This window comes from Macrotis lagotis, chromosome X (genome assembly GCF_037893015.1).
Source record: "Macrotis lagotis isolate mMagLag1 chromosome X, bilby.v1.9.chrom.fasta, whole genome shotgun sequence".
Lineage (NCBI taxonomy): Eukaryota > Metazoa > Chordata > Mammalia > Peramelemorphia > Peramelidae > Macrotis > Macrotis lagotis.
The window spans coordinates 558903036-558928301 of NC_133666.1; the positions used below are offsets into that span (position 1 = coordinate 558903036).

The following is a 25266-nucleotide window of genomic DNA, read 5'->3' on the forward strand; positions in this document are numbered from 1 at the left end:
TTAAGATAACTTGATGTAATAATAAGATTACGACAAACTTTCTTTAAATGATTTATTTTGGAAACATTTTGCTTTTCAGTGACTTTCAGTTAACATACTTTTAAAATCTATGAAATGAAATGTTCATTTTGTTTATGGAATAAAAGTATTATTGTATTTCTATTTAACTGGAAACTAAATGTGCGGTTCCAAATTCTTTAGTGGTTCTTAGATAAAAAAATAAAAAAATTTACTGATAAAATCTCAACTTTTTTTCTGTTTGTTTTTAAAGGGAGTAAATCAAATTGACAATGACTTGAAAGCCCGAGCATCTGCATATAATAATCTGAAAGGCAGTCTTCAGAATTTGGAAAGAAAAAATGCGTAAGCCCAACTATTCTTTATTTGAATGTAAACAATTGATAAAGTATTATAGAGTATTGAAATAGACAGCGTCATTCCCGTAAGCTCATTTTTCATATTTCCATTAGCAAAGTGATGTTATTTTGTCTAATGTAGAAAACTTAAGAGAATTTTAATAGAATTCAGGAAAGCTAAAAGAGGTAAGGATAAGGTTTATGGTGCTTGTTTAATAAATCATTCTTTAGGGGTGGCTAGCTGGCGCAGTGGATAAAACACTGGCCCTGGAGTCAGGAGTACCTGGGTTCAAATCTGGTCTCAAACACTTAATAATTACCTAGCTGTGTGGCCTTGGGCAAGCCACTTAACCCCATTTGCCTTGCAAAAACCTTAAAAAAAAATTCATTCTTTAAAGTTAGGTATGGCAAAGATTTTATAGGTAAACTTTGTTCAGTTATTGTTGCTGAAAATTTAATGTCACTTGGATTTTAATAAAACATTTTAAATAATACAAAGAGTATTTGTCACTTAAATGATTCCCATGTTATAAATATGTCACTTAAATATTCCTATGGTATAATTTCTTAGAAAGTGAGAAATTGCTGGATGCAGATAATCCTTGCTAATCTCAATCATATATTCTGAGCTTCATTGGGTTAAGATGATTGGATCACTGCATTATGTACAGCTTTGGCATAGTGAGCCCCTTTGTGACCCTTTTTGGGGGGTTTTCTTGGTAAAGTTATTAGAGTAGTTTGCTATTTCCTTTTCCAGCTGATTTTACAGATAAGGAAACAGAGGCAAACAGTTTTTTTCCCCCCAGGGCCAACAGCTAATAAGTTTCTGAGGCCAGATTTGAATTCAAGAAGATGACTCTTCCTATTTTTAAAACCCAGTACTCTATCCTTTCGGCTACCTAGCTGCCCATTACATAGCCTAAGGAAGGACAAATTGACCCAGGTCAGAAATGGAATAGATCAAAAGTTCTGTGCTGAAGTGAGAGAGATTAGTTTTCTAGTAGCCTATGCACTTCCAGATTGGCAAGATAGAGAGATCTCCAGACTTCAAAATAAGAATAATAATAATGAAATGAGAAATTTTTATTTAAGAAAAATAGCCAATAAACCAATATATTACTTTTATGAATGAAAAGTTTTACAGTGAAGTAAATATGTAATTTTTAGTCTTTGTTAATTTGTGTGTGCTGTGAATGTGATTATTTTCTGAGAGATTTGATAGACCTGAGTTGTATGAATAGGTGTGGCAGATGAGATGGTTAGTTAATATTTATGGTATGAAAAGATAGGAAATCTTCAGTAGTAAAAAGCCATGACAGAAAGTCTTAAAGATGTGAATTCAAGAATTTAGTACACAAATTCCTCACCTGGAGTTTGTAAACTTGCTTTTCTTTGTGGTAAACTTTGTTTTAAAAAAAATTATAATGGTATTTAAGTATAATTGCTTTCCTCTTTAATCCTATACATTTTATATTACACATTCAGAAACCTTATTCTGAGAAGGCTTGACCAGAATGCCAAAAGCTCCTTGACTTTTACATATTATTTTTTTTTTTTATTTTTGCAAGGCAAATGGGGTTAAGTGGCTTGCCCAAGGCCACACAGCTAGGTAATTATTAAGTGTCTGAGGCCGGATTTGAACCCAGGTACTCCTGACTCCAGGGCCGGTACTCTATCCACTGTGCCACCTAGCTGCCCCTGCTCTTTCACTTTTAAAAAATAACAGTTAAGAACCCTTGCTTTAAAGGGGTCAAAATGTTGTAAATGTTTGCTTTGGTGTTTATTAAATAAATTTGTTGGAATGAAGTATAAGGAAAAACAAAATTAAGAGGAATTTTTAGTAATAATTGTATTAATTATCAAGCTACATTTTCACTAATTGCGCTATATTAAAATAGTGGCTATAGCTTCAATGGAATGTTATTTTCAGTTTCAGTAAGTGATACAAATATTATTTCCTTATTTCTTTTAAGTTTTATATGTGCGTGCTTCCAATTTTAATGGATTATTTCTTCTTTTTTTTTTCCTCCTCTCTTTTCTTCTGTAGGGGAAGTTTATTAACAAGAAGCCTAGCGGAAATTGTAAAGAAAGATGACTTTGTTCTTGATTCAGAGTACCTCATCACATTATTGGTGGTAGTTCCAAAGTATGTACTCATGACAGTAAAGGTTTTAATTTTTAAGAAGAAGAAAATATTCTGTTTTCCCTTAATTTTCAGTTTGAATTTGTTTGAAATTGAAAGAAAATAGTTATTATTGATATTTAATTACTTTACCTTAAATGAAGCCCAGTTAGAAAATAGGATTACTAAAGTAATTGGAAATGCACATTTTCCCATCATTTCTTTATAAACTTAGATCTGTGATGTTCTGCTTTTGAAACAGGAAATAAAGGAGTGAGTTCTCAATGCACTTGAAGTTCACTTTTGCTAGAAAAATTTGATTTTATTAGTAAAGTAGGATTTAGGCATTAGGGAACCCAAATGTTCTTTTTATTGCTGATAATTTTTTAGATACTTGTGATTACTTTATAGATTTGTTTTCAAATAAGAATTTTTACTCCAATACTTGTTGCATGTTTTTTTGTAGGTTAAACCACAATGACTGGGTTAAACAATATGAAACATTGGCTGAGATGGTAGTCCCAAGGTCTAGCAAGTAAGTTCTTGTTGCATTGCTTTTTAAGGAGTCTTGATTTTGTGAATATAATTTGCATAATCCAGCCCCTCTATATTGTAGAGTTATTGTCAAATATTGTCACTGAGTTATTGTCAAAACAATTCATCATATGATGGCCAACACTGGTGATGAACTTCTCACTTAGTGATGAGCACCAAGGGTGTTCTTGGATGACAGAGGTAGGTTTTTTTGCTTTATTCAAGGCCTTTTATATAACAGGGTCTGCCAGAGCTTTCTTGGAAAACTGAGGGTTGCCTCCTTTCCATGTTATAAAAGTAAATATAACCCCCCCCCCCCCAAGAAAGAGACATTGACACAAAACTTTAGTGAAAGTGGAAGTAATTTCTGAGTATTATTGCATATCAACATTTGGAACAATCTTGCATATTTCCTGTATATGAAATATGAGTTAACATCGAGACTCTGACTATATATGTAGTATTAAGAAATCATTCATACAGCATTGTAATTGCTATCTCCAAGTCTCTGTAGATCATGTTACTTGCTTGACTTTCTGGATTAATTTAAATAGATTAGTTAATTTTTTTTTTAAAGAAGTATGTTAGATATATTTATTGCACATAGTTTTTAAAAGTATAATATAGAAGATGAATGAAGAACAGGAAAATTTCTGGTATGTATGTGCATTCACATGAAAGCTTGAGCAACTTTTGTCAAGCAAAGGACACTAATAATTTGGATAAAGCATTTATTTTATTTATTTATTGCAAGGCAATGGGGTTAAGTGCCTTGCTCAAGGCCACACAGCTAGGTAATTATTAAGTGTCTGAGGCCAGATTTGAACTCAGGTACTCCTGACTCCAGGGCCACTGTGCCACCTAGCCACCCCTGGGTAAAGCATTTTGTTCAAAACCAAATGCAAGAACAAGTAAACCCCCAAACTTTTGCTCATGAAGATTTAATTTGAACAATAGTAGAAGACTCATAGGACAGTTTTTTAGTGAGTCAACCTATAACTTTTTTGGGGGGGGAGAGGAGATTTGCAAGGCATTGGGGTTAATTTACTTGCCCAAAGTCACACAACTAGGTAATTATTAGGTGTCTGAGGCCAGATTTGAATTTCACTTCTCCTAATTCCAGAGTCGGTGCTCCATCTGCTACTCCACTTAGCTCCTATAACTCCTCAAATGAAAGAACTACAACCATATGATCTTTAGCAATCCCCATATTATTAATAATAATAGTTGTCCTTAGTGTTCAAAAAGGACATGTCAAGTCCTCTTACTGGTTACTGGTTCTTAATTCTTTTGAAACTACCAATAACAGATTACTGAAAATTGGAAGCCACCTATGAGATATTTTGCAAATTCTGCAAATGCAAAAAAATACATAGACTTGGATTTAGTTTTATTTACTTTTAATTTTTGGAAGGGGGGGGAAAGAAGTGGACCTTTTTTAAAAGTTTTTAAAATTTTGAATTTTTTTTCTCCCACCTACATGCAAAAGCAAGTTTCAGCATTTACTTCCAAAACCTTGAGTTAAAAATTCTCTCCTCTCTTCCCACTCCGTTCCCTCCATTGAGAAAGCAAGTTACTTGGTGTAGGTTAAAGATGTGTAGCCATTAAAAACATTACTACAATAGTCAAAGAAAAATCTCAGAAGCAAAACAAAGTATGCTTTAGTCTGTGTTCAGATACCATCAGCTCTCTTTTGGGATTGGTTGCATTCTTTATCATAAGTTCATCAGAGAAATTGCTTCAATATTTTTTTCCCTACAGTTGCTATTGCTAGCTTGATTTCCCTCCATCCTGTTCTCCCTTACCCCCAGTTTTTCTAGTTTCCCTCTCAGAACTGTCCCTCCTCAAAAGTGTGGTGCATCTGACTATCCTCTACTATGATCTTCCCCTCTCTTCTACATTTATGCCTCCATCCCTTTCCCCTGTCCCATTTTCTCTCCTGTTTTTCTCTAGGGTAAGATAGATTTCTATACCCATTTGAGTATGTATGTTATTCCTTCTCTAAGCCACTTCAGATGAGAGTAAGGCTCACTTATATTCCTTTATCTTCTCCCTCTTCCACTCCACTGCAAATGCTTTTTCTTGCCTCTTTTATGTGAAGTAACTTAACCCCACTCTCTCCTTTACTTTTCTCTATTATTGCCATTTTTTTAATACTATAATATACTTCCAAATTCACCTCCCTCCTGTGCCTTGTCTATATATTAGGCCTTCTCTTAAAAATAGTAGTAATAGTAGAAAGAGCTCTGGATTTGTATTTGGAGCTGGGTCTGAATCCTTGTGTGACCTTATGCAAGTCACTTAACTGCTTTGGGCCTCATTTCATTATCAGTAGTCCTTTTCAGTTATAGACCTATGCACTTTCATCCTTATGAACATAGTTAGGTTATTATGTCTGAGTCTAACCTAATCTATAAAATGAAGAATGAAAGATAGATTAGATAATATCTGAGAGTTGTCTCAGGGCTTAAAATCCTTTGTCCTCAATTTCTCAGCTCCTTTAATAAATCCCTTCTCTAGGTTCCTTTAGCCAGGCTACTTTTGGATGAAAGAGGTGTGTGTGTGTGTGTGTGTGTGTGTGTGTGTGTGTGTGTGTGTGTGTGTCAGTGTATCATCTACCTACCTTATCTGCTTTTCCAGTTTAATGTTTTCTTACTACAAAAAAATGGAATTGCTTTGATTTTGTAAACCCTAAAGTTCCTAATTTTCAGAGGTTGGTTTTAGTATAGCTGATTATTTCCAAGAAATTAGATTAATTTTCCTTTCTTGATCAAGAGAACTGACCAGATGGGGAGACTGTTTTTGTTAATTGGATTTTTTTTCTTTTACTCTCTCCAAAAATTTTTACAGGATCTGTTTATTCATTATAGTTTTGCTATGTTGCCTTACATGCTGCCTGTTACTTCCTTTGGAATAAGGCACTGAAAGTCCTATTTAAAGTTCAAAATATGCAATAACTCATACATTAAGATATAATACCTTCATAACAAAGGAAGGTTTATAAGACAAGGCAGGTTAATTTTAAATGGAGCAGGAGAAATGGAAAAGTTTGAAACATGGGGTTTGAAGCCCTCCAGAGAAGGTAAGATTAACTCATCTGGAAGCTGACCATATCTCTGAACAATTGGTGTGTGCTGCATGAGGAAATGGGGGACTTCAGAGTGTTTAGAGGATGGTTCTTAAGAAAGAGAATTCTGGAAATAAATTTAATGACTTCACAACATTGTCAGAATCTCACTTCTGCTACATTATCTGCTGTGTATGCCCTATAATTTTAAATTTTCCATTTGTTGAATCAAGGATATGTGATTTCAGCAGAGTGAATATTTCTTCCATTTTTGAAGATCAGAACTCTACCATATACACTAGTAAATGGTTGTCAAGAGTTTCCATGACTGAAAGGTTGATCATCCTCTGTCCAACTTAGTGATGAACTTTTCTGAACTTATTTAGGCTGTTCTTTAGAAAATAGAAGTAAAGTACAGCACTAGGCCCAAACTTGTTGCCTTCCCAGTGTGGTGTAACAACTCCCAGGCTTTGTGATTTCCTGGCCTGGACCAGTCTAGATTACTTATAATCTATGTCACCTTATAAAACTGCTTCAGAATAGGATTTTAGTTAAGATTCAATTAATCTACATAATTTAAATTGTTGATTGATGCATGTGAGAAGATAAACTTTTTTAAAGTTTGAATTGAGGATCTGGCATCAGCAGGATTTTTGACTGGAAATATTCAGAGTAATGTGACTTGGACTAAATTATCTTCACTATTCCTCTCCTATTTCCTGTTAAGCCATGTAAATAGAAGGAATGACATAGTAAAAGCACATGTGATCTGTTGTAAACTGGAGTACTGGACTCATAACTGAGACTAAATCTCTTACGTTATTTTTCCCCCTTTTAGAGTTCTTTCAGAGGACCAGGATAGTTACCTCTGCAACGTTACCTTGTTTAGAAAGGCAGTGGATGACTTCAGACACAAAGCCAGAGAGAACAAGTAAGAACATTTCTTTCAAAGTGCTTTTTAATCTGTTTCAGCATATCTGCACAGTGTGGACAGTTCTTTTCTTTTTTTCAACTTTAGGTTCATCGTCCGTGATTTTCAGTATAATGAAGAGGAAATGAAAGCAGACAAAGAGGAGATGACTAGGCTCTCTACTGACAAGAAAAAGCAATTTGTATGTGAACTTTATGATCAAGCAAACATAGTTTTTTATTTCTTAAGATATGTTCTTTATACATTTTTAAGGGTATGATTTATTGGAAAGATTAACCAAAATGAAGTCTATTTTAGCTATTCACCGTAGAAAGAAGAAAGAATACTGAATTTGAAGGTTAAGATGAGTTTAAATCCTACTTTTTGTTGCATTATTTGCCTCTGTGGGCAAGTCAGTTAACTTAATATTTGCTCGTTTGCAAAATGAAGATAATACATAGACGATTGCCTCAAAAGGTAGTTGTGAGGACCAAATGAGATAATGTATCCTAATAGGATAAGACAAACCTTCTAATAGTGCTATAATTTTATCATTTAAAAAAGTTAATTTTCATCTTGTTCAATGGGGTTTAACTATAAATGGTCTGGGGACAAGTCACTATCTTACTTTTATTTTTTTATATTTAATGTTCTATGCACAGTCATGTAAGTGGATAAAATAACTGTAGTAATAGGCAAATTAGGAAGAGAAGAATGATTAGTGGTAGTGACAATGAGTTCCTTTTTTTTTTTTTGTTTTTTTGCAAGGCAAATGGGGTTAAGTGGCTTGTCCAAGGTCACTTACATCTGTCTTGTATATAGAAATGGTTACAGGGAAGTGGATTGAAGGATAGGGTAGATTGGTTTGGAATTATGTCAGATCAACAGTCTGGGCACTATCAAATTAGAGACAGCGAGGAGTTTGATGAATAAGACTATTTATTTATTTAGTTGGTTAGTTTTTTGCTAGGCAATGGGGTTAAGTGGCTTGTCCAGGGCCACACAGCTAGGTAATTATTGTCTGAGGCCGGATTTGAACTCAGGTACTTCTGACTCCAGGGCCAGTGCTCTATCCACTGCTCCACCTAGCTGCCCCTGAATAAGACAATTTAAATAATAGATTCAGCTTTCATTAAATATCTTGATTTCTGTGATGTCATGGATGACTTTTTTGTGTATCATGAAAGCCCAGAGTGCTCCAGGATAGTATGACAAGCAAGAATGAAGTTTGTAAGACTTAACTACAGTTGTGGAAACCTGAGGAGCTAGGTAAATGAAGAACTCCAGCTTGAACTTGTTCTTTCATCAAAGAGATTGAAACTAGAACCAGTCTTACCCCTAAATGGTGGAAAATAAAGAAGTGTTGACAGCCTGGTCATTGAGCTTCCAAATTCTGTCCAGGACCAGATTGATGATTCCCTTTCTGATAAAGTAGTGCCCCTGGGTATAGTTATTGGCAGCATCTTCCTTGCTCAGGGTGGAAAAGGTGGTGATAGGTTTCAGTATGAACTTCATTAATGGAAGTTGGTTCTAAGTCTGCTGCCATTGTCCTGGGGACATGGTTGTCATTGTCCATGTCACTGAAGGATTTGAAGGAAGTCGTCTCCTTCTCTCACAGGCCTCTTCATTTGACATCTGCTAGACATTTCCAGGCACTGGAGCCCCTGGCAGACACTGAGACTCAGCACCCTGGTTGGGCCAAAGTGGACAGTGAGGCACTCATGCATTATGAAAGGGGCACCAGGGTTGCTGGATTAAGAAGCAGCTTGGCAAAATTATTGCATAATAAATGGTTTTCAGGCAGGCATGATGGCAGAGGCCTATAATCCTAGATACTGAGGAAGCTGAGGTGACAGAGCAGTGGACTGGGCCAATCTGGTGTTTGCGCTAAGTTTGGCCACAGTGTGGTGAGCTCTATGCGGGGGATGGGAGGGGGAGAAGGGTGGACACCAAGTTTCTTGAGGAGGTGCTACCTGACCTAGGTTGGAAAATGGAGCAAGTTAAATAAAGCTCACGTGCCAGTACCACAGTAGTATTGGGACATGAGTAAATAGTCCCTCTATCTACTAACCTAGTACCATGGGGAAACCCAGTTGTTGTTGCTGGTGTTTTTGTTTGTTTTTCTTAAAGGATGGTTTCAGACTAACCTGGAGAGACTTATTTGAATTGATGAAGAGTAGAGTGAGCAGAACTCAGAACAATTTAAAGAGGGTCACTGTAGCATTTTCAAAAATGCACAAAAGAAATCAGAAAGAAATTCAGAAGGAAATAGATCAGAAAATAGCTTTGAAAAGAACATATTTGGGGTGGCTAGGTGGCGCAGTGAATAGAACCCTGGACCCTGGAGTCAGGAGTACCTAAGTTCAAATCCGGTCTCAGACACTTAATAATTATGCCTAGCTGTGTGGCCTTGGGCAAGCCACTTAAGCCCATTTGCCTTGCAAAAACCTTTAAAAAAAAAAAAAGAAAAAGAAGAGAACATATTGACTTTATTCCAAAGTTGTTTTAGAAGGCAAAGTCCATGGAATAGAGATTCTATTTTCCTTTTTTTCTTGGTTATTCATTAAAAATTATAATTTTTAAAACTTTTTTTTTAAAGCAACCATTTGTTATATTGGATAGAGAACTAACTTTGGAATCGGGAATATTGGGTTCAGGAATCAGATTTCAAATTCTGCCTCTGGTGTCTATAGCCATGGGAGATGGGATGGGAGGGATGGGAGACTAAGGTGGAGTTCAGATTGTAGATATCAATGCTACCAAAATATCACATTGATCTTGTGTTTGTAATGAATTTGTCAGAGTTTTGTTTTGAGTGACCCTCTTCTCACTGTTGATAATCCTTCCTTTTGCAAAGCTCCCTAATCCTATGAATAGAGCCATAATCATAGAAGTAAAAGACTAGATCAAATTTCTTAATGCCTTATTCATGAACAGGTAAAGATTATTATGGAGAATGTACCATTTAAATGGTAAAGCCTACTGGAGGTGAAATGAAAATGCTATAATGTCAATGAAAAAATTTGAATTATTTTAGCCAATATAAGTATGCTCCAAGTAGCTGAAAATTTTTATCATCTCAGTTGAGACACTTCCTTTCTTATAGCCTGTCCCTTTCCATTAATATCAAATATATCAAGTAATATCAAGTATATAACCAGTTGCTCTATTACCCTGCAAGTGCCCAAGCTTGTTTGAGTTCAGAATATAGGCAGAGTGAGGCCTAGGTAATTCTTGTAGGCTGGAAAAAGAGGCAATGTGATTTAGTTGATGGAGGGGGATAGCCTTAGAATTAGGAAGACCACTTGTATTTGGTGGGAGTGTTAGGTAGGTTATTTAAAACATATCCCCAAATGTGGCTCTTAGTTAGACTTCATTATGATAATTGTAGGTTTTACTGTTTGAGTTTACATGAAAGAATCTTATTTTTTCCTTCCCAAAAGGAACTTAGATGCTCTTTTCCTCTAATTTTTCAGATGGACCTCAGAGAATTGTCACACAATTAGCTCTTTCCCTCTATTCCTTAAAAGTTGTATGTAATTTGAATTCATTTTTAAAATGTATCAGGATGATTCAATATTTAGAGGAACCTTGAGGTATTTCTTTTCTAACAACCGCTGCAATTATCTGCTTAGTACAGTGTGATTTTTATATTTGGATCTTACTGTGAGATGTACATGTATTCAGTATTATATTGAGATTTCAAATCAACACATACTTATTAAATGCCTTCTATACACACACACACACACTGAACACTGTGTAAGCAAATAGCAAAAAAAAGTGAGACATGAATCCTATCCTCAAGGCACTATCTTTTGTTTAATTGTAATATAAATTAGATGACAATTAGAAAAGTAAAAAAATGCTTTGAAAGTAATTAAATAAAAACCATTGAATTGCTTTCCTTTTTTATTGTAAGATGATTGTTATATGTTAATGGCTATTTTTTAAGTTATGAAGTGGTAGCTAACATTTTAGTCTTCCCTTCTATTTTGCAGATCATGATAATACCTTTTAAAATCTTATTAAATGGATAATGTGAATGTTTCTCTGTCTCTTAGATAAGTAGCCTTTGTTTTATAAATGGTCTTATTACCATTTTCAAGACCAAATTACTGGTTGTTTTTTCTTTCTATAGGGACCACTAGTTCGGTGGCTGAAAGTGAATTTCAGTGAAGCTTTTATAGCATGGATTCATGTGAAAGCATTAAGAGTTTTTGTTGAGTCTGTTTTAAGGTAAAATACCTTAGTTGTATAGCAACTCTAGCTTAAAAATTGGGGAGGTGGAGCAGACACAGTATTGTATAAATAAGTATTCTAGCATGCTTAAATTTTTTTATTATATAATAGATTGGGATATTCCAGAAAACATGATGGAACTGACATGTTCAGGGATGAAGTCTCCCATTGTAATAGAGTTCCTGTCAAGGTGGAGATATTAGTTGTTTGATATCCTTACAGTGTACTTAATTATTTGTTCTTTTTGTGACCTTTGATCTTGAAAGATTAAAAAGATCTTTCATTTTTGTAGGATTAAGGCCTAAATTCTAAATGTTTTTTTAATATAAAACCGGATCACAAAATACTAAATATTTTCTGATTTTAAGGAAGATGATTAGATGATGAAAGCACAGTTTCTTATAGTGCATATTTGTAACATAAATACAAGTTAATAAAAGACATTTATATTTCATATTTTTACTTATAATATTTTTTCTATGTCTTAGGCTTGAACCATATTAAATATTGCTAATGTTAGAAAGATTTTAACTGAGTTATCTCCTAAGTGTTCTCACTGATCTTACTAGTAATTATCTAGAACACCAGTATAGATGAATCTCATGTTCATTGTCAAAAAAAGATGTTTGTTAAACATAAACTAGGTGGCACAGTGGTTAGAATTATGGAGCAGGAGTCAGGAACATGGAGTTCATGTCTGGCCTCAGAAATTTAAACAGAAACAAAAATAAAACCTCTTATCTGCCCCAGTTTCCTCATAGGTAAAATGTTATTGTTATTGAGGAAAAATGAAATAATATTTATTTAGACCATTGCAAATCTTTAGCTTTACATAGTACTTTAAAATAAATATATAAATCTTAGCCCTTATTATTATTATTATTATTATTATTATTATTATTATTATCAAACAAATACCATAATTTCCTGGGGAAGCACATAGTTTATATAAAATATTGAATTAAACTTCAAGTAATACTAAGCTGAACTCATCTCTTAGAGAGAATGTGGTTTCTTAAGGTCAGTGAGAATCAAATTAAGCTTGTATTCACATACAATTGTTGCTTATTTGAAAATGCCCATTTTTAAATGAAATTATTTCCTTACTCTCACAGATAAAAGTGTATTGTGGTCTGAGGGCATGCATTTTCTTAACATCATCAACTGTAAAATTTACCTTTTTTTTTATTTTGGAATAATTCAGGTATGGATTGCCAGTGAATTTCCAGGCAATGCTTCTTCAGCCTAATAAAAAGACCATGAAGAAACTGAGAGAAGTATTGTATGATTTATACAAACACCTGGACAGTAGTGCAGCAGCTATTATTGATGTAAGTATGTTTATGTCCCCATCATTAAGAATGCATTTTATCAAAGTCATTTATTTCATGATTCTCAGATGAGCATTTAGCATGCATCTTAGGAAAAAAAACAGAATGATTGAAAAGTAATAGTAAATGACTAGTCCTTTAAAAGCCCTTTTTGTTCTCATACAGAAATTAAACATATTTGTAATTTAATTTTGTTCATTGTTTTAAACTTTAGTTTAATATGTTAATCTCCTTAGCCTGAGCTTAGTAAATGTAATTTTATAAAATCCTTTAAAGAGATTTTATTTTATAAAACCCTTTAAAGATATTTGGCCTGGAGCCAATATTACATTAAAATAGTTTCTCTTTCTGATCTTCTTGTATGGGTTTAATGCATTGAACATTTAGGGATCATAGAACTTGAAGGAATCCACTAAAAAGTCATATTCTTTAGGTCTTTGTGCATTTTAAAAAAAAATGATAACTCCAAAATCATGCAGACATTATATTCTAAAGCTTACTTTAAATTTGTTTTATTACTGTCTTGATTATACTATACTAAACTTTTTATAATTAGGGTTCATTGCCTGCCTTGGCACAGTCTGTTCTCAAGGCCCTGAAATCACACCCACCTACTTAGAATCCTCTACTTTCTTCAAAGGTCACTCTGTTATCAATTTCTGTAGAAGACCTTTCCTGATTCCTCTTATGCTCTGTCCTTAGATTATCTTGTATTTAGCTATTTTGTTGTATCATCCACTAACTTGCAAGGCAATAGCTGATTTTCTTTTTTGTATCCTTATTTCCAGTGCCTTGTATGTAGTAGGTATTTAATTGAATTCATTTGTTTGCATGCTGGTACTAAATCAGTAGTGGTTTGGTTTTTTTTACAAAGATAGTAAAACACCCAGCTTTAGAGTCTGCAAGTTAGCATGCTATTATTAGTTTGGTGTTTAAACATATGTAGTGTTATGAAAAAAAATCAGCTATTATGCATTGCATGTTAGATTTTGTCATTATTATGCTGGGAAATTTTTATGACAGAATACACAGTACTTTGTCTGCAAAGGTTCTTATTTTTAAGTTGATCTAGGTGTTTAAGGCCTAGGGAGAACTTAAAATCTCTTGTCATGGAGCATCTTACACTAATTTGATATGTTTCAGAAAGAGGTGTTAATAAGAGATAGTAATGAAGTACTTTCATTGTTTTTTAAGTTTTATAATTTTTTATATGTAAATTTTTTAAAATTTGTAATTATATATAAATATATATATATATATATATATATATATATATATATATATAAAGAGGGAGAGAGAGGGAGGGAGGGAGAGAGAGAGAGAGAGAGAGAGAGAGAGAGAGAGAGAGAGAGAGAGAGAGAGAGATCTTTTTCTCAAGAGTTCCAAGAAGTAGTGCAGATAATATTCTCATTTACAAATAAGGAAACTCGATCTCTGAGAGTTTAAATCATTTTCTCTGGTTCACATGAAGGGAAGGATTTAGACAAGGATTTTGTCACTCTAAATCTTATGCTCTTGATAATCTTGCCTCTCAAATGTTTTATACAAACAATAGTTTCTTATTATTTGCTGAAGTGTTAGTGAACCTTCAGGGATGCTTGTAAGTTTAAATAATATTGTCTGGTTCAAGAGTACATATTTGAGTAAAACATCTTTCTTGAGAAAAAGTCTTTGTACTATAAAAAGATTAATATATGGTTTTATCTTGTAGAAGGCATTTACTTTGCTGAGATAACCACTTGAAGTAAAGATTAAGTTTCTCTTGACTCTCAAAAGAAAGAAAGGTTGCTCAATTAATGCTAGTCAAAACAGGTCAAAGCCTAAAGTCACCTAGAATATTATTTTGCTTTTTTTTAAAGGAATTTTTAAATTTTATTTTTCCTCAGTTACATTTAAAAATAATTTTAAACATTTTTTAAAATAATTTTGAACACTGGACTGCACTTTATTATTACCCTTTCTTGCCAACCCTCTAATTGTTTTGGGCAGGAAAATTGTTTCACCCTGTCCTTTGGTGTAGGTTCTCTTACTCCAGAATTTGTTTTAGGGTATAATTTGAAGGAAGAGTTTGGGGGAGAGCTCAGGTAAAGTCCTGCCCTTTTCTGCACTGTCTTGTCTCTGCCTATCCTTTTCCTTTTTTTCTTTTATCTCTTTGGGATACAGATATAGTAAGTAGTATTGCTGCATTAAAGTTTATACAATTTTGTAGCATTTTGGGCATAGTTTCAAATCGCCCTGCAAAATGATTGGATCATTTCAGAACTCCATCAATATGCATTAGTGTTTCAATTTTCTCACATTTTCAACATTTATCCTTTTCTTTTTCTGTTATTAGCCTGATAGGTGTGAGGTGGTACTTCAGAGTTGTTTTAATTTGCATTTCTCTAATCAGGAGTGATTTAGAGGATTCAAATGACTATGGATAACTTTGATTTCTTCTTTTGAAAACTGCTTGTTTCTCTCCTTTGAGGGTTTATCGATTGAAGAATGACTTTTATTCTTATAAATTTGACTCAGTTCTCTCTCTCTCTCTCTCTCTCTCTCTCTCTCTCTCTCTCTCTCTCTCTCTATATATATATATATATATATATATATATATATATATATATTTGAAAAATGAGGGCTTTATTAGAGAAACTTGCTGTAAAATTTTCTGCTTTCCTTCTAATCTTGGCTGCATTGGTTTTGTTTGTGCAAAATCTTTTAAATTTAATATAATCAAAATTATCCATTTTACTTCCTATAATGCTCTCTGTCTCTTGTTTTGGTCATAAATTCTTTTCTTATCCATAGATTTGACAGGTAAAGTATTCCATGCTCCCTTTTTTGCTTCTGAAATCATCCTTTATTCTTCAGTCATGTGTCCATTTTAATCATATCTTGATATATAGTGAGATGTTGGTCAGTACTTCATTTCTACCAGATACTTTTCTAGTTTTTCCAGCAGTTTTTGTCAGATAGTTCTTTTACCAAAAGCTTGGCTTTTTGGTTTTATCAACCACTAGATTTCTATGGGCATTTACTACTATGTTTACTTGACCTACCATTTCTTATCCAGTACTAGATTGTTTTGATAATTACTGCTTTTCTCTTCAGTTTGAGATAGGGATACTGCTAGACTACCTTCCTTTACTTTTTTATTCCCATTGATAACCCTTGATAGTTTTGATATTTTTGATGTTACTCTTTTTTTAATATATTTTTTTAAAATTTTATTTAAGGCATTGGGGTTAAGTGACTTGCCCAAGGTCACACAGCTAGGTAATTATAAGTGTTTGAGGTCAAATTTGAACTCAGGTTCTCCTGACTCCAGGACTGGTGCTCTGTTCACTGCTACACCTAGCTGCCCCGATTTGTTACTCTTTTAAAATTTTTTTTTTAAATTCAGTTTGAATTTAAAGAAAAAAAACCCCAAAATTACTTTTTTTCCTCCCTCTCTCCCCACCACTCTAGAGAAAGCTACCTTTTGACACTAAAATATAAATGTACTTACTATATGTCTTCCTTCATAGAACCTTTATGTTATTTATAATATTTAAAATAAATTTGTCAGTTATAATTGTTCTTAGGACTATTTCTGTTACTGTATATAGCATTCTCTTGATTCTGCCATTTCATTCTATATTCCATGCTTTTCTTTCTTTTTTTTTTTTTAAACTTTTTGGTTTTGCAAGGCATTGGGATTAAAGTCTCACAGCTAGGTAATTAATAAGTGATTGAGACTGGATTTGAACTCAGGTCCTCCTGACTCCAGGGCTAGTGTTCTATCCACTATGCCGCCTAGTGCCCTGCTTATTATTTCTTACAGTTAGACCTTTTATTTTTCCAGATGAATTTTGTTACTGTATTTCTAGCTGTATAATTTTTTGGTAATTTTCCCTGAAACTGAATAAGTAAATCAATTAGGTAAAATTGTCATTTTTATTATATTGTTCTGTATACATGAACAATTAATACTTCTCCATTTGTTTAGATTTAACTTTATTTGTGTGAAAAGTAGTTTGTAATTTTGTTCTTATAGTTCCTCAGTTTGTCTTGGTGGGTGGACTCAAAAAAGATTTTACATTGTCTGCAGTTATTTTAATTGTAATTTTTCTTTTGTTCTCTTTCTGCTAGACTTTGTTAATAATATATAAAAATGCTGATAATTTATGTGAATTTATTTTGTATCCTGCAACTTTACTGAAGTTTTTAATTGTTTCAACTGTTTTTTTGGTTGATTCTCTGGGATTCTACAAGTCAACCATCAGGGATAGTTTTGTTTCCTCATTCTAAAACTTTTAATTTCTTTTTTCTTATTACTATAGCTAGCTTTTCTAGTACAGGAATAGTATTTTTCTTTGAATGGAACTGTTGCTAGTTCCTCAAGGTAGAAATTAAGAACCAGTTTTTCCAAAGACTTCTCACTAAAGAAGTCTATTCCTTGACTTCCCTCCTAGGCCACATCCATTACCTGGTCACTTGCTCTGTCGTACCTTCCTGAGCAGAGTTATGCATGGATAAGAGTGCTTACACTACTATCTCCCTAAGAAGTAGTTGGAGTTGGAGCATGTTCCTCCTTTCAAGTAGATCCTGACTGTTGATTAAGGTTCAGTTGCCAAGTCAAATTGCGATTACTAACAAGTTAGCAGAATGTTAAGCCTTATTCTATAGGTTTCACTCTGTATATTTAGAGTTCTCAGAGGGAATTGAGTTCTTTAAATCAGGAGAGTGTAAGTTTGCAGTAGTCTTATTCTCTATCTGTATCTCAAAAGATACTGTCATATTCCATAATTACAGGATTATTTAGAAAAGAGGATAAAACTATAATCACATCAAAGAAGCATTATCAATATGTACCTCTATCAGTAGTTAACATTAAGTACCTAAGGATAATTATTAACTATCAGAGTCACTGAAAGTTGTATAGCATTTCTGTCAACTGGTTGCATATAGAATAATTTCACTTAAGTTTCCTGATTTTATTTTCTGTAACTGAAAATTAAATTAATGCAAAAGTTTAGATGTAAACCATTATTTCAGATTAAGGAGAAAACTTTGATGCTTATTACCTTTTCAATCTATATTCCAAATATTTCATCCTACTTATCCAAATGCTCCTATGATTTTTAATACTGAGTCCTCATGCTAAAAGCTATTGTCAGCACTTCAAGGGCTGTTGTGTCATGTTGAACTTTGGGATGTATTGTCTTTGACTACAAAGTGTTTTATGTTGTTCTGCCCTGATTCAAGTATAATAAAGTTTTTACCCATTGTATACAGCTAAGTTTTATCTTTGGCTGCTTAGCCTTTTAAAAAAACTTGTCATTATCTTGGTGTATGATCAGATGTTTATGGGCCTTGGTAAGTGTCCTAATTAAGAAAATACTGAAATACAGCCATTGTAAATTGCAAAGAATGGGCAAATAAGTAGGGTTTTTTTTTGTTCAATTTAGTGCATGTTATAAATTCTTTTGTGATTCCCAGAAAACAAAAGAAAACAGTATTGTATGTACAAGTCAGCATTTTAAAATGAATCATTTATCCCTCTACTTTAAAAATCATTTGGTAGGGAAAGGGAGAGATTTCTGACCAATATATTCATCAAGTAGAGCTGGAATAATGCTTAGAAATACACATTCCTCTATAAAAAATTGAAGCTAGCTGATTTTAGTTCTTTTTTTTTTGTTACATATTATTATAGTAGTATCTTAAACATTTCCATTAGATTGATTGATAACTGTAGTTTTTGTAGGAAAAAAAATCAACAGGGTGAAAAATCTTCATCTAACTCATTTTGCATCCCTCTTATATCTTATAGTTTTAGAGAGGTTCAAAGAGTTGCCCTGGGATTTGGATCCAGGTCTTTCATCCTTATTCCAAGTTCAGCCTTTGAAAACTTACACTAAACTATTTCTCTTAGAAGTAAATCAGAGGGCGGGGTGGCTAGGTGATACAGTGGAAAGAGCACCAGTCCTGGAGTCAGGAGTACCTGAGTTCAAACCCAACCTCAGACACTTAATAATTACCTAGCTATATGGCCTTGGACAAGCCACTTAACCCCATTGCCTTGCAAAAAAACCAAACAAACAAAGAAAAGAGTCTGAGATCAGACTTAAACCCAGATCTTCCAAATTTTGAAGTTAGCTTTCAATGTTATAGGGGTGGCTAGGTGGCGCAGTGGATAAAGCACCAGCCCTGCAGTCAGGAGTACCTGAGTTCAAACCCAGCCTCAGACACTTAATTATTACCTAGCTGTGTGGCCTTGGGCAAGTCACTTAACCCCATTTGCCTTGCAAAAACCTAAAAAAAAAAGTAAATCAGAAAATTAAGTGTTGCATTATAGAATTGTCCAAAATATCTTAAGGTTCGTAAACTACTTAAACTTATCACTAATGAATGTCCTATGATATTCATATATGGTAAATGAGATCTTTATTAATACATCACACTTCTGAATCAGATGCATCATATTGTTGTCACATAGAAGGAATAGACTGGTATCCCCAAAATTCAGTTACGAAAATGTCATAATTGAAAGAAAAAATTATTTACAAAATACAAAAGAATATTGTTATATTTCTATTTTTAAAAGTATTAACTTTTTAAACTTTTCTTTTTTTTTTCAATAGGCTCCCATGGATATTCCGGGTTTAAATCTCAGTCAACAAGAATATTATCCGTATGTGTACTACAAGATTGATTGCAATCTATTGGAATTTAAGTAAAAATGGTCCAGTACTGACAATCCTAGCCTAGTGTTGGTGTATATGAACAGAAAGGAGTTTGAAGTATGCCTATACTTTTAACTCTATTAATACAATGCTTGCTTCTTATTCCCTTTCCTTAGATGAATTTTCCCAAAGTGGTCCGTCTCTTGATATTTTCTTTTCAAAGAAGAGTATATGTATTGTTGCTTTTTATTGATCAGGTCTGTAAATGTGTACTGAAAAAAATCAGAGTTTTATTTATAAACAGATTAGTATATTTAAAAAGCTTTTTCTTCATTGATGTAGTGATATGCATTCAGTAAATTCATTACTATTGTTCAAGACCTTGTTTACAAGGAAAAAGTGTAAACATTTGTACCATTTTTGTTCCTTGTATTTAGTAGCTATAACTGTTAAATGGTTATTGAATTGTGATGTAAAAAAAAGTGACAATATTCAGGTATGTGTTTTCTGAATATTTCCAACAAAAATCTATGAGCACTGTCAACACCCACAGGCAAGAATAAAATTACCTGTGCAAAGGTGTGTGGTGGTGTGCATAACTTCTCCAAACGTTGATCGGAGAGTTCAGTAACTAAGATCACTGCTGACTAGCTGCTGCTGTACCACTTTAACGTATTTGTATGCTGCAAGGCACAAGCTGCCTTCCCTTCAATTTGTGTTTGCTTTCCACAGATGATCTTACTGTGCCAAATTTGCCTCATTACACGCAATGTGATTTTGAAGTTCATTTTTCAAAACATATGGGTGTTTATATCTGGTGACCAAACCTTTGGTATTCTTAAATGATTGAGAAGTAGGTCTAATTTTGAATAAAGTCCAGCAAAACTATGCACCTTCAGTCAATTGAATTATTTTCAAGTCATTGTAACCTTAGTTATAAAGGAATCCCTTTAATTTTTTTCTGAATATTGTACTAATAGAAACAACCTGACTCCGTGTTTAGAAGAAACTTTAAAAAAATTGATAATGAGCATTTTGTAAAGGAAAAGCCTTTCAGACTTGAACATTGAAAAGAGCATTTTCTTTGGGAAGAAATGTAGTTGAGATTGATGGTCTTTTTACTCCCACTATAAGTCATCTTTCTAGCTTCTTGATTATTAGTGTGATATTTAACTTTCCTGTCACCTCTTTTTCTTCTGTGGATTATGTTTGACCCTGTTTTAGTCACTAGAGCTGAAAGGTAATTTCTTGGGTTTGTTCAAAGGTGACCTAATTATCTTTTATCAAGTTCATGACAGGATCATACAAAGAGCAGCAGATATAATTACCCTATATGCTTCACATGAAATCAGTGCTTCAAATAATTTACCTGGCCAATTTGATTTGTATGTGATTTTGAAAAATTTGTGTCAGTAGTCAGAGTGAGTACTGAGCACAAGAAGACACGACTAAGGCCATCAAGGCAGTCAAGGACATCTAGTGGTTCTTCTTGGGTCAGTGTTCTTGGCAGCTTGCTGCTGTTATGTTATCTACATATCCTATCAGTCTGTCTAAACTGTGCATTTTGGGTGATGCAGAAACTTCTTGGTGTCCCCTTTATCATTTTAGAGATTTTTTTTTCTTCTTTGTAAAAGCTCCATCTGAGCTTTTAGGTATCACAATTTAGCATCAAGCATGGCAAAAATGTTTTTTTCTTATCTTGTAAATTTATTTGCTTTTCCGGTTCTACTTTTGCTTTCTTTAAATTTCCTCAGAAATAGGTGAGCAGTTTGATGTTTGGAGTTTTACAAGTTGATATTGTTGTGGTAGGTAAGGGAATATGTCACCCCTCTTTGTTTTAAATGCCTCCACATTTTTGACTTTGATTTATTCTGCCATTAGATTTATCATCCAGGTATTGAAATGGTTCCTTATTCATTGGGTTTGATTTCAGAATTTTAAGATTCCCTATGCCCTGTGTGTTCTGAAGTACTGTGCAATAGTAATATTATGTGTGAATACATACCTACATACAGCTATGCAGATTTATATACATTGAATGTGAATGTTTCTTTGCACAGTCCATTCTATAATAAATGTTTCAAAAATGTGATATGGCTGCAACAATCAATATATTCGGAAATATTTTGAACCTGACACAAATTTCAAATTCTTCCTTGACAATCAGTGATAGAACTTGGAAGACTGCGCCACTTCACAATTTTAACTCACAGGTTTTAACCTTTCTGACTCTCACTTCCACAAGCAAACTTATGGTCTTTTTCAAAGTTAAGTGCCATATTGTTTATTTTCTGGAATAATAGGGGCTGGGGTCTGAGGAGGGCTGCTGGTTGCAGCTTCTCCTTCAATTCATTGGGGCCTGGGGTAATATAGGCTGAATGGCAGCCAAAACTAGCAGAGATGACCACTATCCAGTGTAGAATTTCTGTATTTATTCACCATTTTCTATGTATAAAATTGTACTGTCATTATTATTATTATTCCCTGTCTTAACCAAAGTTTTTGAGAATAGGGCCCTTAACCCCATTTTCTTTTTTTCTCTCTTTTTTAGTTTTTTTTTTTTTTTGCAAGGCAATGGGGTTAAATGGCTTGTACAAAGCCACACAGCTGGGTAATTATTAAGTGTCTGAGGCCGGTTTTAAACTAGTTTTGAAAACCTAAAAAAAAAAATTGAAGGTAATAGACTTAGTACCATCTATATTGCCTTATTGTAGCATATTGGCATTGAGGTGTTAGTGACTAAATGTGATGGGTCTACTATAGATCATAACAATAGATGATAATGGAAACAGTGGCATATCTATACTTTTATCTTTTGTTTTGCCAATACCAATAATGGTTTGGGAATAATGTGACTTTGATAGGTCTCATGTCAACCTCTACTATTTTTTTTTTTAGGTTTTTACAATTCAAATGGAGTTAAGTGGCTTGCCCAAGGCCACACACTAGGTAATTATTAAGTGTCTGGGACCGGATTTGAACCCAGATACTCCTGACTCCAAGGCCGGTGCTTTATCCACTGTGCCATCTAGCTGCCCCCCCAACCATTTTCTTCATAAGCATTGTGTTATTTATTGCACAATTTTGCATAGCAGTGCTTTAGGAGAACACTTGTGTGATTAGAGTAGAACTATCTCTAAGGTCTTTTTATTTATTTTCTGATTATTTATGTAGGAAGGCTATGACAATGAATTAATAGCAAAGAGAAATGCTTCTTCAAATTCATTCCCTTTAGTTTGCTCAGATAGAATGGGTCTCTAATAACTTTTTAGTTTTTTTCCAATAAATTTTTGTTGATCTTTTGTTTTTTCAACATGACTAAAATTTTCCCTATTAAATTTTTCCCTTCTCTTTTTCCTCACTTATAGAACTACCCCCATAAATAGGGCTTTTAAGGGCTTGCAAAGTGTTTTTCTCACAATCACCTAGTGAGATAATCCAAATATTCCCATTTTATAAGGTAAGAAATAGAAGCCTTTCAGAGAAGTCAAGTGATTTGCCTAGGGTTACATAGCCAATTTAAGTATTTGAACTGGGATTTGAAACCGTCTGGCATTGGTTTTTTCCTATTATGCACTGCCTTTCTGTTTGAGCTCCATTGCCCAGCCCATCTTGATTGAATAACAGATATTTAATGGTGGAAGCAATTCTAGGCTTAATATTTTCTCCATATCTGTTTGGTGTTTTGGTAACTTAGCTTTCCTCTCAAAATACTTATTTGAACCTTCTTTAGATTTCTCAGAATAATTCTAGATTAATTAGGAGTTTTGTATTTTTTTAAATAAGGCAATGGCGTTAAGTGACTTGCCCAAGATCACACAGCTAGGTAATTATTAAGTGTCTGAGATCAGATTTGAACTTGGGTCCTCCTGACTCTAAGGCCAGTGCTCTATCCACTGCGTTACCTAGCCGTCTTTGTATTTTCTAATGTTGGAAAATGATACTCAGCTCTGCTACTTTGTTATTGATAACAATTAGCTTGTGACCATGGCAAGGAGCTTAAATTTCTGAATTTTCCCCCTCCCCAAATGGGAACCATCCAGCTACCTTACTTTGTTGTTTTATCACATCTCAGTCAATAAACATTTACTAAATTACTACTATTTGCAAGATAATAAAAGACAATTCTCAAGGAACTTAATCGGTAAGACAACAAACACATATACAAACAAGTCTATATAGAATTAAAAGGGGTTGGGAAAGGCTTCCTATACAGGAGGTAGTGGTAGTTGGGACTTAAAGGGAAATCAGGGAAGCTAGGAGGCTGAGATGAGGAAAGAGCATGTCAGGCAGAGAAATAGCTGGAGAAAATGCTGAGCACAAAGGGATGGCTAGTCACTGCATGGTGGGGAGTAGGAGGTAAGAAGTTAGGAGGAAGAGCTTTGAATGTCGAACAGAGCATTTTGTATTTGATCCTGGAGGTGAAAGGGGGCCAGAGAGTTTTATTAACCAGGGACTGATGTAGTTGGGCCTGTGCTTTCAGAAAAATCACGTCAGTGATAGAATTCAAGTTGGGTTGGAGTAGAATGGATTAATGGGAGAGACTGGAACAGTCAAGACTCACCATTTTGGTATAGTCTAGGGTGTAAGGTGATGAGGGTCTGCACCATTGTTGGTGTCAGAGAAGAGAAAGGGAGGGTGTTGTAGAGCTGTTGCAAATCACATGGCAACATATGTACAGTGACTTGATAAATATGAAATGCCATTTAAATGATCATCTATTTTGAAACAGCTGTAGCTCCCCATACATTAACCAGCAGACTTCAAGTATTGATTTATATATTTGACCAGAAGAGGGCGCCTCAGTTCTGTTAAACATGCTTGCTTAAGCCCAAAGATTCTGGCAATGTTGGTTTTAAAATGTGAAATCTACTGAGAGAAAAACTTGCTCCAGCTTCATAATGTTCAAATTTAGGGCATTATGTTACAAAAAAGATATTAATGGGAAGTTCTTGGAGAAAGTAGATTGCACATCTTTTTCAGTATAAGGACTAAGGATCATTTGAGTTTTTTCATCTAAAATGTTGTACCAGATAATCTTCACAGTAACTTCTAGATCTAAAATTTGGTGTCTATCTTCTGTTGGAGAGAAATGCCTTAGTTATTCTTTCTATGAATTTACTCCTTCCCCACCACCCTTTTCTTTCTGCCTCACCCCATTGTGTCAGATTGATTCAAATTAGACTGATAACTGTGATAGCCAAAAGTCAGTGACCTAACTTCATTCTGTTCTGCATGCTCCTGACCATTTCCTTTAGCTTCTTTTCTGTTTGTGTGTGTGTGAGTGTGTGTGACTAGAATAAGTAGACTAGACTTTTGGATCTTGCACCTGGAAAACTCACTGATTGTGGAAATCTGGCTTCTCCTAGTTCATAAATCAAAACCAAAGCATTAGCTAGAACATTGCCCATAGGAGGTTGCTGCTGCTGAATTAGTGGTGTTAGTGACTCAGATTTCTGTACATGGTCAGCAGTTAGCTTTCATTACAGAGGACAGCCGTGTATGCTTTGTCTTTATCTCTGTGTATACACATAAATGAACTGCAATAGAAAGATTAAAAACAACTTCTGCTGGGAAATATTGGATCAGCTGAATTGAAAACAGCTGTGATTCTAATAGAACTAGACTTCCTTTTGTCAGTCTATTTGTATTGAGTGTTGCTTACAAAGCAATGTTGCAGGCTCTGTAGAGAGAGACACAAAGGAAATAATAGGGACAGCCTTTGCCCTTGCCCTTACATACATACCTTCCTTTTCACTGGTTAGTGGAAGGACATTGTCAGGGAAGAGGTTCTTGCACTGCTTAAAAGCAGGGTTCTGTAAAGGAAAAGCATTGGGCTTGAAGTTGGAGACAATTCCAATTCATGCTTCTAGCATGCTGGCTCCAGTTTCTTCATCTATAAAACAGTAACACTCATGCTTGGAGTATCTCCATCACAGGCTTACTGTGAAGATGAGATAAGATAAATATATAAAAAGTATGTCCTGAACCTTTAAGTGTTAAATCAGCATCGTCTATTGTTTAATGTTACATTGAGCTTTATTAGTACTG

The 25266-nt window shown here is 34.1% G+C and overlaps 1 protein-coding gene across 9 annotated transcripts in view; it reads left to right on the forward strand.

Moving 5' to 3' along the window:
• The window catches only part of ATP6V1C1 (ATPase H+ transporting V1 subunit C1), a 52019-nt gene extending 31914 nt beyond the window's left edge, over nt 1-20105 (forward strand). For all 9 annotated transcript variants that reach the window (XM_074200879.1, XM_074200882.1, XM_074200884.1 and 6 more), the window contains 8 exons: nt 272-363; nt 2404-2502; nt 2945-3013; nt 6918-7010; nt 7098-7191; nt 11131-11228; nt 12436-12562; nt 19174-20105. In XM_074200879.1, the coding sequence (XP_074056980.1) occupies nt 272-363; nt 2404-2502; nt 2945-3013; nt 6918-7010; nt 7098-7191; nt 11131-11228; nt 12436-12562; nt 19174-19269 (768 nt within the window). In that variant the 3' untranslated portion in view covers nt 19270-20105. The remainder of the gene's footprint in view (nt 1-271; nt 364-2403; nt 2503-2944; nt 3014-6917; nt 7011-7097; nt 7192-11130; nt 11229-12435; nt 12563-19173) is intronic.
• Nucleotides 20106-25266: the final 5161 nt, after the last annotated feature.